General features: G+C 40.0%; 1 protein-coding gene and 1 non-coding gene across 2 annotated transcripts in view; one reads left to right on the top strand and one right to left on the bottom strand.

The window, feature by feature from the left end:
- Positions 1-12,746, top strand: part of BARD1 (BRCA1 associated RING domain 1) — a 43,768-nt gene extending 31,022 nt beyond the window's left edge. The window contains exons 9-11 of the mRNA XM_042822346.1: positions 530-622; positions 10,845-10,942; positions 11,656-12,746. Coding sequence (XP_042678280.1) covers positions 530-622; positions 10,845-10,942; positions 11,656-12,006 — 542 coding nt within the window. The 3' untranslated portion in view covers positions 12,007-12,746. The remainder of the gene's footprint in view (positions 1-529; positions 623-10,844; positions 10,943-11,655) is intronic.
- Positions 896-978, bottom strand: TRNAL-CAG. Its single transcript has one exon. It is a non-coding gene; the product is annotated as a tRNA-Leu (tRNA).
- Positions 12,747-13,004: the final 258 nt, after the last annotated feature.

Consider the following 13,004-nt stretch of genomic DNA (forward strand, 5'->3'; position numbering starts at 1 on the left):
CAACTTCTTTTGTGCTACCTTCCTTCAAATTTAATTGTTTTTCAATTTACTAAGGTGATGGAGCTGATTTAGGTATCCTTTTTCTCCCCCTTTTTGGGGTGTTTAATCCCCTCCTTTAGTTTTTCTTTGAAATGCTGCTTCTGCTTGTGAAGGAAATGCTAAGGTAATTTTTGCCCTGTCTCCTTTCACACCCTAATTACTGCTCCAGAATTGTGATTAGCTTTGTGTTCAGCAGTGTGGTCACATAGTAAGATTCTCGTCAGAGTTAAAGATGATTCTTCAAAGGCAACTCAGGTTTATGGGGGTAACATTTTCATCAGTCCTCTAAAAATTTAGTGTAATCTTTAGAACTGTAAAATAATTTCTTCACAGCAAGATTGTAGAAACCCACAATGTCTGACAGCACGTAGATATATTCATACCTTCAGAAATCACATACCAACCAAAAGCAAATTGTTATAGCCTATGTGTTCGTAAACAGCAATTGCTTCCTTTTGGTTCTGAGGTTCTGATTTTCCATTTCTCCTAGTAACCCACGTTGTTATTCCTGATACTCCAATGCCAAGGACCGTTAAATGTATGATGGCTGTTCTGACTGGATGTTGGGTCCTGAAGTTTGAGTGTAAGTATTAAATACATGAAATTCTTCTTTCTTCCAATTGGAAATGATGGGTGGGCTTCTAGAGAAAATTGTATTTGAACAACTTGTCCGATAGCACAATTCCACACAGAAATGACATGCTGACACCTAACAGAATCCCAGAATGGTTGAGACTGGAAGGGATTCCTCCCTAGAGGGGCCATCCCCTGGCCCTACGCTTTCTCAAGCAGGTACACTGGAACAACAACTTGCCCTGGGCTGTGTTCCAGGCACCTTTAGAAAAGAATAGCTTGCTGTCAGAAGTGGGATTCGAACCCACGCCTCCAGAGGAGACTGCGACCTGAACGCAGCGCCTTAGACCGCTCGGCCATCCTGACTGTGTGTGTGTTAATTACTAGCTTAATGTAAAGCGTGGGGTTTTGTTTATTGAATCTCCAAAACGAGGATGTTTCATTCAATGCAATGTCTTCCTCCTTGGTAGTGCGTGTATTGCGTTGTCACGCTTCTGAGTACAGTAGGGAATGAATTTGTTCATCTTATGGCTACCTTATGGCTGATCTTGAAGATTCTGGAAGACCTCCTGGAAGAGGAGGAAGGTGTCTGTCACATCCTTCAATTTCTTACAGTCAGCTTTCGTTGAAATTGGTAACAAATTCTTGCCTTGGGTGTAAGATCAAAGCCTGTAGGAAGGTAAGGTTTTGCCTGTATATATGTAAGGTGAGATCTAATAAAGTTAGACGTTAGAAGCAAAGATGTGTTGTCAGCTGATATTAACTCCCTGCTTGTGCTTTCTCCCTTTGTTGAGAAAGGTGCCAGACTGTGCAATTACAGGTGGAGGCTACCATGTACAAGCAGTCTTGCTCGTTCATCTAAGAGCACAGATAAATGAAATAGCCATAACTCTGAATATTGTTTCTGTACATGTTAGCTGTGCAGACCAGAGTGCTCTAAGACAGTAACCTCCAAGGGAAAGGTTATTTGCATAGTATCACCTTAGTATGCAAGCAGTTGTTTTTGTCATCTTTCATCGTTAGTTTTTATAGAGCAAGTGCTTTGCTATGTAGCTGTTCTGTGAAGATGGACCTTGAGTACTGATTTTTTTTTTAATAATGATTCTTAATGCACTTGCTCGTACATCTGCTTTCAGTGGAGTTTTTAAAGCCAGCTTCTTCCCTCTGACCTTCGTGGCTAAGTCCTTTTAGCTAATAATTGCACTACAAATGAATTAACTATCCATGGAGAGCTCATAGCCAAATTTCATTCCAGTTTTTGACTGTGTGACTAAACGTCAGAGTTTAAGGATTCTCTAACGGTCTGGATTTTCTGCATTCTCTAATGCTAATGAAAGTATTGCTTAATGCTTCAAAAGGTGCATAATAGTTTTACAAATAAGGCACCACATAATCATTGGGCTTCCTTAGAGTGTTCATTTAGCTTCCTGATAGATTTTTTTTTTGTTCTTCTCTCTCATGATTCTTAAAGGGCCTGTAAAAGCTGTGTACTCTCAGCAATGTTTTCTGCTGTGCTTCCAGGAGTTTGTAGATTTGTAAGCATTTGCAAAAGGAAAACAGCGTTGCCTTTTACTATGTGCATATAATGGGAACTTTTTAAACATCTCTAACAGGAGATATGCTGTTTCTCCTTAAGGAGGTGGGTTTAATAACTTCAGGTGCTTTGCTAATAAGCAGGTGGAAGATAGTTTCCCGCTTGGAGGTCGGAATTCAGTGGAAAACTCAGGTCAGAAGTGAGCTTTGAGTTGGGTAATTACTGTGTTCAGGTTGACAACAATCTGTTCCAGACAAAGACTGAGAAGTCTTTCTGTGGTGAATCACTTTGATGCAGGTTCTTGGCTTCACTTGGCTTAGAAAGCCAGTGTGCTTTCCATCTTCTGTGCCTGTACTTCATTTTATCTTCTTGCTAGTCAGGTGATTAGGAAACTAATGTAGCCAATAAAGGCATGTAGCTGCCTTCAGCTGGGTAGCAGAGAGATTAAATTAGACCTGAGTTTAAATGTTTGTGGAAGAACTTCATAGGTGTATGATTAGGGGAAAAAAAAAAAAAAAAAGATTAAGGTGAGGGTTATTCAAGGAATATTTTTTTTGTTTGGAAGTGAATTTTGTTTTCTGTGGTGGTAAAGAACTGATTAGTACAATCCTGACTGATAATGCTCCCAGCTTAGTAAGCAACATACTACTTAAAAGTGAGTGATTCTCCTCCCTAGTGGGAAGTGTTAGTAATAACTCATGGGGTCTGATGCAGCTAAGTGCCTATAATTAACAGCACCACTCCATCTGTTCCTACCAGTCTGTTATTAGTCTTCTTCAGAGTCATTACAAATTAAAGATTGTTATAACAAATAATGGGACTCCTGCTGATGGAACATTTGTCTAGGAGAAAGAAGTCTTTGCTTTCCCTCTCCATAACTTTTTATTTATCATGGCTTTTTGACTCCTGTTTGGATAACTTTCCTTAAATGGGATGCAAATAAACTTTCAGAAGTATATATATACTCTGGCTTATTTCTGTCACAGCCACTACAAATAAATGGGAGGAGGAGTTGCTTATAGTTCAGTGTTCCAAACTGCTCACTTAAAGGAAATTAATGTTCAGACCTACGCTGAACTTGCTTAAAAACAAAGCTTGGTGTAACACTTAATGCAGTGCTAGCTATGCATAAAACTGGCTGCTGGAATTTTTTTAACCACAAGGTAAGCTGCATTTTACTGTCATTTCTAAAGTTATACTTACAGCCCACACACAACTATTCCACTTAAAAAAAATAAATTTATGCTTGCATGCAAAATCATTGAAGTGTATTTATGTTAACTCTTCTGCTATAGCAGACTTTCAAGCTGTTTGTCTAAAAAAGAAAAGCGGTCTCCTTCATTTGCTTCAGTCTGTCTGTATAATTCTGTAGTGCTTCTGTTTACATGTGTCTGTACATGCAGATAAAATATCTTCCAGCATCGTGTGGAGGAGTAACGTGGAGTTTTCCTCCTGTCTGAGCAAAGTGTGATGTGTTGGAGTCAGGATTTAATGGGATGAGTTTCAACAAGGCCAAATGCCGGGTGCTGCACTTCGGCCACAACAACCCCAGGCGACGCTGCAGGCTTGGGGCGGTGTGGCTGGAGGACTGCATAGAGGAAATGGACCTGGGGGTATTGATTGATGCTCGGCTGAATATGAGCCGACAGTGTGCCCAGGTGGCCAAGAAGGCCAATGGCATCCTGGCTGGCATCAGAAACAGCGTTGCAAGCAGGAGCAGAGAGGTGATTGTTCCCCTCTACTCAGCACTCGTGAGGCCGCACCTCGAGTACTGTGTCCAGTTTTGGGGCCCTCACTGCAAGAAAGACATTGAGGCCCTGGAACGTGTTCAAAGGAGGGCAACAAAGCTGGTGAGGGGTCTGGAACACAGGCCATGTGAGGAGAGGCTGAAGGAGCTGGGAATGTTCAGCCTGGAGAAGAGGAGGCTCAGGGGAGACCTCATTGCTCTCTAACTTCCTGAAGGGAGGTTGTAGTGAGCTGGGGGTCGGCCTCTTCTCTCGTGTCATTGGTGATAGGACCAGAGGGAATGGTTTCAAGCCACGGCAGGGGAGATTCAGGCTGGACATGAGGAAGTATTACTTTTCAGAAAGGGTGGTCAGGCACTGCAATGGATGCCCAGGGAGGTGGTGGAGTCACCAAGCCTGGGGGTGTTCAAGGAAAGGCTGGATGTTGTGTTGAGGGCCATGGTTTAGTGGGAGCTATTGGGAACAGGTGAACGGTTGGACTGGATGAGCTTTTAGGTCTTTTCCAACCTTAGTGATTCTATGATTCTATGATTTCACATTGCGTGACTTCAGTTCTGGGCTTTCCTTTTGTCTGAAAGTGGAAGTTATAAAAGGATGTCATTGCTGTGGAGTATTAGATCTTCACAGGTGAAAAACTAGGAAAATTCCACCTTACAATTTGTATTTTCTATACATAGTATTCTGTCAGCAATCTACCCACTTGCAGAGCTGCGTAGAATTCAACTGAGACACCGTGATGGCTGTACTCCTTGCCCTTGGCCATATCTTTCATTTGTTTCATTCTTTTCTTGCCCTCATTATTTCTGAGACTGTATTAGGGCACAAAGTAGGGGATCATTATGCTTCTGCAAGTTGCTTGAGACAAAGATTCAAGTAATACTGTATTCCCTCTATCCTCTTCGTAGATCACAGGACCATGATTAAAACCAACAGCAACAGTTAATAGCTTTTCAGCTTTTCTTTTGTCTTAAGCACTTATTGTCATCTTTTAAAGCAGGGAATGAGAAACTGGCTTGGTAACAATAGACATGGAAATAAGCTCGTGTCAGTCTTTGGCAAAGTAGCTGGGAGAATTCAAAGTATCCGATTGCTGATTCCTTCATCTGCTTTGCTTGCTTGCAGCCACCTCAGTGACTCAGCTCTGACCACTTACAAGAAAGCAAAAAATCCTGCCTTTCTTGTAAGGACTTGGAACAACTGGGAGTTGGCAGGAAGAGCCAGGGCACTGCATGACTGGCATTTCAAGCAAAGTTTTCTTGGAGCGGCCTTGTTTAGGCTGTTAGACAGGGGAAGTGCCAGATGAGTTTGATTTAGCTCTTCTCAGGCTGAGCTATCTACTTTCTGTAAGTATTTTTAGATGAAGATGTTTCTCTAAAGCAAAGCACTTCCTCCTTAAAGCACCTTAAAATCTTTGACAAGTAGAATTTCACACTTGTTCTGCATTGGAGACTTACTTCAACTGTAAAGGACTTGCAGCTCTGTAGGAGGTGGTAGAAACATCCAGTGTGCACATGCACAGCAGAGAGGAATGTTTTATGTCACCCATCAGGTTCTAAACTTCTGCACTCCAACAGTGGCTGGCACCTCCTGGCAAGGAGTAGGGAAGCAGTTTTGTGTCAAATTTAGACACAATTTAGGCACAAATTTAGCTTGTGCAGCTGCTGGCATTCCCAGAGGAGAAAATGACTGACATTTAACCTAACTTCACCTCAGGTATGGCTACCTCTATTTTCTTTGTTCACAGCTCTGGCAAATAGTGATTGCTTAAAACCACTCTATTTTTTTATAAACAAAGTGGTGATTTTCCTATTACATGATCCTAGCTTCTGGCAGTCGGTATTTAAGGGCTTCCTAAGCACCTGCTCCATTGTGTTTAATAAATACCACCTGGATTAATTTATTAACTCTCCTTCTTAAGGAGATTAATTTTAGTCCGCAGCATCTGGTGGCATTTCCATCTTTTGGAAAAATGGGCTGTGTTTCACCAAACGAGGTGTCTCTCACTTCATGAAGAAGTGCAAGTCTGAAATTACTTGATAAATCCACAAGACAACATGAAAATTCTTTTCAGTGCTATGGCAGAGATCAGTAATGTTCTTAAGGGAGCAAATTGAAGCTAGCTGTACAAAATTCCTCTAACACTTTGTCTCAGTCCAATTTTCTTCCTTTCCTAGGAAAATAACCTCATCAAGCTTTGCTCAATCTGCATACAAGTCTTAAAACTCGGAGCAGAGGCAGAGTGAGCTGAGGAAGCTGCAATCTCTACTGGATCTTGTCTGTGTAGTATTTCATCATCTTTGTTGCTCTTGCATCTTTTTAAATTACTTTTAGCTGCTTCAAAAGAAATTTGTGACTAACCCCTGCTCTTTGATCTATTAATGCAAATCCAACAAAACCTCCACTAAGCTAATGGAGTTACTGAGAGCTACCCCTGGGTATCTGGGTGATTACATTCTTGGCGTCCAGTTATTCTTGTACTTCACCCTGTTTAAACTGTTTTTGCTGATGCTGTTAGTTTCATTATAAACCAATAAGACTTACACTAATAAGGATTACAGGGCTCTGATCTTAAATTTTGCAAGTAATGACTTCTTTATTTCCAGCACCAGTAGCTGCAGTTGTATCAAAGGTCAATTAATGGTATTGCTACTGGGCTCCCTTTTAACCTCCTTGCTTCTTAAATACTAGGAGGTGAGGAGGTGGGGCCAGATGTTCAGTGAATTAATAAGGATCATTTTAAGTAGTGGTGCTTTACTGATCTTGCTAATGAGGAGCGTGGAGTAGAGCAGTACTCTTCCCTCCAAATGTGGTGACATCAGCCTAAAATGCAGTGGGTATGAAGCCAAAACCTTTCTCTGCAATGTTTCCCAGTGACCTTTAATGCAGGCTCTGTTTATGCTAGAATTTTGTGCAACTGCTATTATTTACATCTAAACATTGCAGGCTTGAAACCAGCTCTTTAAGAGAGACTTTAAGAAACTTTAAGAGAGCTCTTTAAGAAACCAGAGCCTCTTTAAGAGGCTCTTAAACTTCAAGTATTCTTTATTTTTGGTGAAGAACATTGCCTGACCCTTCTGCATGTGTGACCTTTGCCCAGCATCATCTTCTGGCAGGCAGTAAACCTTATTAATGAGTGCTTGCAGTCTTGCTTTAGGTATTGCAAAGCAGCTCTGGTTCATCTTGGAATGGAAGACAGCCTCTTGTGTTGGTAACTGATAGCTGATTCAACTACTGTGTTTAAACTAGAGGACCATTAAAGTGTAGTTGCAGTAATGATCTTCTTTGCTTTAGGAAAAAAAAAAATGGCAGTAGTACCAGGGAATAAATCCACATTTGCTGAGATCTTGGCTAAAAAGTGATCTCATTCTGTTTTGTAATTAGCCAGCTTTTTTTCCAGCCATAAATTTGGGAAGGAAAATAGTGCAACTCTGATCACTGTCCCTTCCAAAAATTGTGAGTGTCCTCTCAACATGAGTTTACTTCCCTCTGGTTGTGGTAATCTTCTTTCAGGGTGTCCTTCTCTTAGATGGAGATTTCTGTGCTGACTTTTACACAAGTAAATAAGAGCCTGTGTCAGTTTCAGAAAAGAGGAGGCATAGTATTGATGGTGCACTAGTTGACTTTTAATTACTTCAATAGCCAGTAGTTTTCATTTCATTCTTTTGTCCAGTGCGTGCATCTTGGCATCAAGTTTTCACTGGGGGCTCTTTACAATGCTGAACAAGTGATTGCAACCTAAGATGTTCAGGAAATCAATTTGATGTAGCTACTGTTTGAAGTCAAGGGGCACTGTGCCTCTGACTGAAATAGGAGTGCTGTAAGGTCACAGAGCTTCTGGAAACATCCCCATGAAAGCAGTAGAGTGCTGTGCCTTTGAGTACAGTGTGGTGTTTTATTTCCTTTTATCTGTCCTCTCTGTCAAGCTGAGTGTCATCCTGATTAAAAAGGTATTAAAAGGGAGCTGTCACGTTACCCAGCCACTCACACACATTAGCAGTTAAAGTGAATATGATCTACTCAGGAAAAAGACCTGGGCTTTATTTTGGAGTGCCAACTCCACTTGGCACTCAGAGGTTGTCACACAAAATATTATAAGCATATATAATAAGTTGGATAGAAACACAACTCCAGTCTTCTGTCTTTTCATCTTAAATACGAGAACAGAGGGATATTTCAGTTTTTCTATTGCAGTATGATGTGTGAATTGTTTAGCAGTCGCCTACAAAATTTTGTACTACCCATGCAAGAGTTGCTGAAGAGAAATGACCAACTTGGGAAGAAGTCATTCTGAACAAAGTCTGCACTCAAAGAACATACTGATTTCTACCACTTACACATCTTTACTCCCTGCTTGTTAGGACAACTTCCCCCATAGATAGGCTATTTGTCTTGATGCATGGTGAATTCTGAGGCATCGCATCATCTCAGCTTGAGGACTCCAAAAGCTCCTTGCTACCTGCACACAGAAGTGTTAGATAGCTGCTTGAAATGTCCCAGAGCTCTGTGGATCCAAAAAATAATGTTTGTTCTGTCTACCAAATGTGACAAGACCCAATGAATCAGAGCAAGTTCTGCTTCTATATCATGCATGAAAAATTAATTCTCAAATTGAAAATAAAGTGCTTTTCCATCATCAGGGAGCACATAGGGTATTGCTCTACGAAGGGGTGTGTAAGCCTAACAGTGTTGCCTCTTAACATAATGATGTTTTAAAAGAAAAAAAAGCAAAACACCTGGATACAGAGAGGTTCAGGGCTTTTTACTCTGTTTCAAATAGATCACTTCTTTGCCACAAATCTATTAAGGGACAAGTTTCTCCTTACTGTAGCTGTTAAGAAAAGTTAAAGTTGATGAGGAGACTGTTAGTGGTGCTAAAAAATGCTCTGTTTGCATACTTGCAGTTTTTCAAGGAGACAAATACTTTGGGTTTTTATGGAGACAGTGAAGGAAGGCACATCTGGATGAGTCGTGGAGGATTTTCACTAAATGCAACAAAGAACTTTGGTGCCTACAGATTACCTAGAGCAACTGGCAGTGTAGAATGGGCGGATGTGTGTATGCAAAAGTCTATTTTCCATTTTCTGTTCAAATAGATATCTGTGACTTTTTTTCTCTCAGAGAAGTAACTGTACATCTGTAACTGTAGTAGTAACTGTAAGTAACTGTAAGAAGACATCGTAGCCTTCTGTGTTTATTCAACCTTTTATTACTTTGATATCAAATTTGCACCATTTACTGTTGCTGGCACTAGATGATCAATTTGTGGTGTATTCTTACGTATAAACATCAGCTGTGTAGTGGAAAATCCCTCAAATTGAGTTTTTGATGGTAAATTGAAATAACTCATGCTCTTAATGAATAGACAGCTTTGCTCTTAAGACTAGCTGAGAAGATTTTTCCCTTACTGTGAGTGAAGCCCATTAGCATCCAAGTTTTCTTGAAAGAATGACCTTATAAGTTTGAAATAAATTGATAGAGAGAATCCAGTTACATAGTGATGATTAAGTAAAGTATTGAAATACCCTTCAGATTTATTTTCTAGTTAGGAGCACTTTGAAAATAGCTTATTTCTATACATTGCTGTTATGAATAATAAATGCAGAAGTTACTTTCAAGAAAATACACGACTAGCTTGCCCTTCCAGTTTTATATGAGTTCATATCAATGTTTCTTGAAGAAATTACCAAGTGCAATTAACTTATATGTACGTGGAGGGGGAAATACGTACTAACCAGCTACCAGTTGTTTCTTTCTGTGTGGGTTTGTCTTTTTTTCATTTAAATAAATGATAAGACCTAGTACCTAAAATGTGAATTCCTTTTGCATCTTGCCAGTTTGTGCGAGGCAGCAGCAGATCTGGTTGACTTTAAAGATCCCTCTAGATTGGGATTATATACTGCTACTTATTGCTGTGGGAATCAAGCACCTTCATCATTGCTTCATAGTCTTGGGCTTTCTTCTTCTAGGATCAGCACCCCTGCTTCATTTCTGGTTTTGTTCAGTTGGTTGTGTTTCTTTAGATATTGTGGTTCCCAAGTTCGCATAGGAAAAGTAAGTTGCCTAAATAAAAGCACTATTTGAGGAATGAGAACTGCTGTGCAAGTTGAACAGTGACAACTCTGTAATCCTCATGGAACAGTTTGCAAAGTTTCATTCTCAGGTAATTTTTATAAATGAGTGCAGGCAAAATGTTACATCCTTGAGTGGATGACCCCAGCGATTCCTCTTTCCAAAGTCAGGTCAGGAGGTACGTTTCACAAATGTTAGTGATACATCAGCATCAGTGCACTTTGGATTTGGGAAAAAAAAAAAAACAAAAGAGCCTTAAAACAAGGTAAAACCACTCTGACTGTAAAAGACAATCTCATTATGCAGCAGTGGTAACAAAAACAAATGTCACTGTTGAAACCTCAGCGTAAACCTGCAGTTTCTGCTGATCTTGGAGACCTTGAAATCCCATCTGATTTATCTAAGACCATTCCTATTTAGAAACAGCTTTGTACTTGCTTTGTAATTGCTCTTTATCAGCCAATTGCTTCCATTTCTTAACTGCAGAGTTGGTTCTCCTCTATGGCTTTGAGTTTCCAAATGTTCAGCAATTTGACATTAAGTAGTTGACCTTTAGTAGCAGTTAAGAGGAAACACTAATAATTCCATGTGTTTACAACACTGATCTTAGCGTGATATTGCTTCTCTCCATCTGACCTGCATCTTTACAACCACTGCTGTAGGTTCTTGTCCAGGTTAAAATAAAATTGCTAAAGGACACGAGATTTGATGCTATGTGAATGCACTGTTTTGCATTATGGATAATCCTTTCATCCTAGTGCAGCTGTTCATTCCCTGAAATGAAATACAAACCTGTTTACAAACAAAAAAAAAAAGGACTTATTGTCTAAATTAATGGTGAGATTTGTAACTAACTAGTGCTTTCCTTACTGTGCTTTCTATAGGGGTACAAGCCTGTCTACAAAGCACAGTTCGAGAACAAGAAGAGAAGTATGAAATCCAAGGTGGCCCACGAAGAGGCCGGCTCAACAGAGAACAGCTGGTGGGTTTTATTGCTTGAGACAGATTGTCTTAATGACCTTTGGTTTGTGCATTTTTGCCCTTTGCCTCTTGTCCAGGTGCAGTAGATGTAAAATTTTAATGTGGCCTCCTACAGAAATTTGATTATGTGCAAGGTGATGGAAAGAACTGCGAACATCCATAAAGCAGTCATTTTTCTCCATTAGTGGTTATGTTGCCATAACCTTGTCAGAGGGAAAGCTCTGTTACATTTATGGAAGAAGCTGCATGGGACAGCAAGCGATGCTGCTTTGGCTCTCCCTGATCAGCTTTAGGAATGTAGCTGACATAATCTGAAAGTTGAAAGGAAAAAATGTTTTGAATCCATCTTGTTTCCACATCAGAGCACTTTGTATTTAACTGGGTTCTGTGTTTCTGAACCATTCTGTGATTCTGTAATTCTGGGTTAATTTCTGGTTACTTTCTGATTATGCTGGAGGAGTAGCTGTGACTAATCCTAGGTGATAGCTGAAGACCTTGTTGTGCTGGAAAATAATTAACCATGAGCAAGAATTTACCAGATAAGCAAACTTTGCTCAGTTGTATGCTTATACTGAAGACCTTATGTGTTAAGAGACTGCCCTGGCTTCTCGTGTTGGTTATTTTCAGTCGTACTTTCTGTGGGCACTCATTGTTTGCTTTCATTCAGTTTGGGAAGTCCCGTTTTCATACTTACTTTTATGTTCCGTCCCTTAGCTGCCTAAGCTGTTTGATGGATGCTACTTCTATTTCTTGGGATCATTCAAAAGTCACCAGAAGAGCGATCTTGTGGAGCTGATCAAAGCAGGAGGAGGACAAATCCTGGTTAGGCAGCCCAAACCAGACAGCGACGTGACACAGACGATCAACACGGTGGCATACCATGCAGAATCTACTTCTGACCAGAGATTTTGCACTCAGTATGTCATCTATGATGCATCTTCTAAATTCAAACCGGAGAGAATTGGTCAAGGCAAAGTCTGGTTTGCTCCCTCCAGCTGGATTGTAGACTGCATAATGTCATTTCAGCTGCTGCCTGTAAAGCGAAAGTCCCTGTCTCACAACTAAGACCTTTTAAAAAGTGGTGAACCTTCAGCAGCTGGAAAAGGCTGGTCTGAAGCTATGATTTATGTTTTGCACTTGGTAACTCATTTACATGGTCAGAGCTCCTCTGTATTCCAAGATCGCTGGAAGAGGCTGGAATAAATGGCCTGACAATGGCATAGGGAAAAGAAGATGCTGCATTGAAAAGTTGTGCCTTGGATTATTTGCTAAGCTTTATTTTTACATTTAATTCCCTGTAATAATCATTGACATTCTGCAAGATTTTGCAAACTGAAGTCTTTTGAATTTTGACTTAAATCAGGCTTGGTTGGTGATAGAGCATGCCCCTGTTTCTTTTGTTTGGTGACTGTGTGTTGGTCTACTGTGTGTGGCAAGACTTCCCAGTCAGGACAGAACTTGTATGTATTAAAAACAAAAGCCATATGCCTGTATAGACACTGATCAGATGATGTGTGATGCTCCTTGTGACTTAAAATTGAATGTTACAGGAAGTTCTTGGCGTAGGATAAGCCTTGTAGAAATCAAAGCAGAACTAATGGCCCGAATTCATTTGGAAGTTAAGTTTTGAAAGTGCATCTGTGAAAATCTTGTTCTAAAACTCTTTATTTGTATCAGGTCATGCTTTATTCACTTCCATCCATTTTCTCTCGTGTGTGTGTGTAACTTGAATTTGATGCTGTTTTCTGAAGGTTTTTAAATGTCAGAGCCTTTATTAAATTACGATTAAAAATTATGTACTTAAAGATTGATTGCTATCATGGTAACATGAAAAAAATAATTACAAAACAATTATGCCTTGCTTTGCAGCATTGTATCTGAATGTACTTTGCTGCATTGGAGCAGTACTTGATGCTTGCTTACTTGTTATGATTGGCTTAATTCCTTTCTCGAATTGATCATAAGTTATTGTCAGAATTTTGCTTCTTGGGAGCTGTAAGCATCACATGGCATGTATTGCCTTTGTGAATTCATAACTTAAAGATGTTGTCTTTTGCCACGAT

This window comes from Centrocercus urophasianus, unplaced genomic scaffold (assembly GCF_019232065.1).
Source record: "Centrocercus urophasianus isolate 14NV4802_14NV808 unplaced genomic scaffold, USGS_Curo_1.0 seq_20, whole genome shotgun sequence".
Classification (NCBI taxonomy): Eukaryota; Metazoa; Chordata; class Aves; order Galliformes; family Phasianidae; genus Centrocercus; species Centrocercus urophasianus.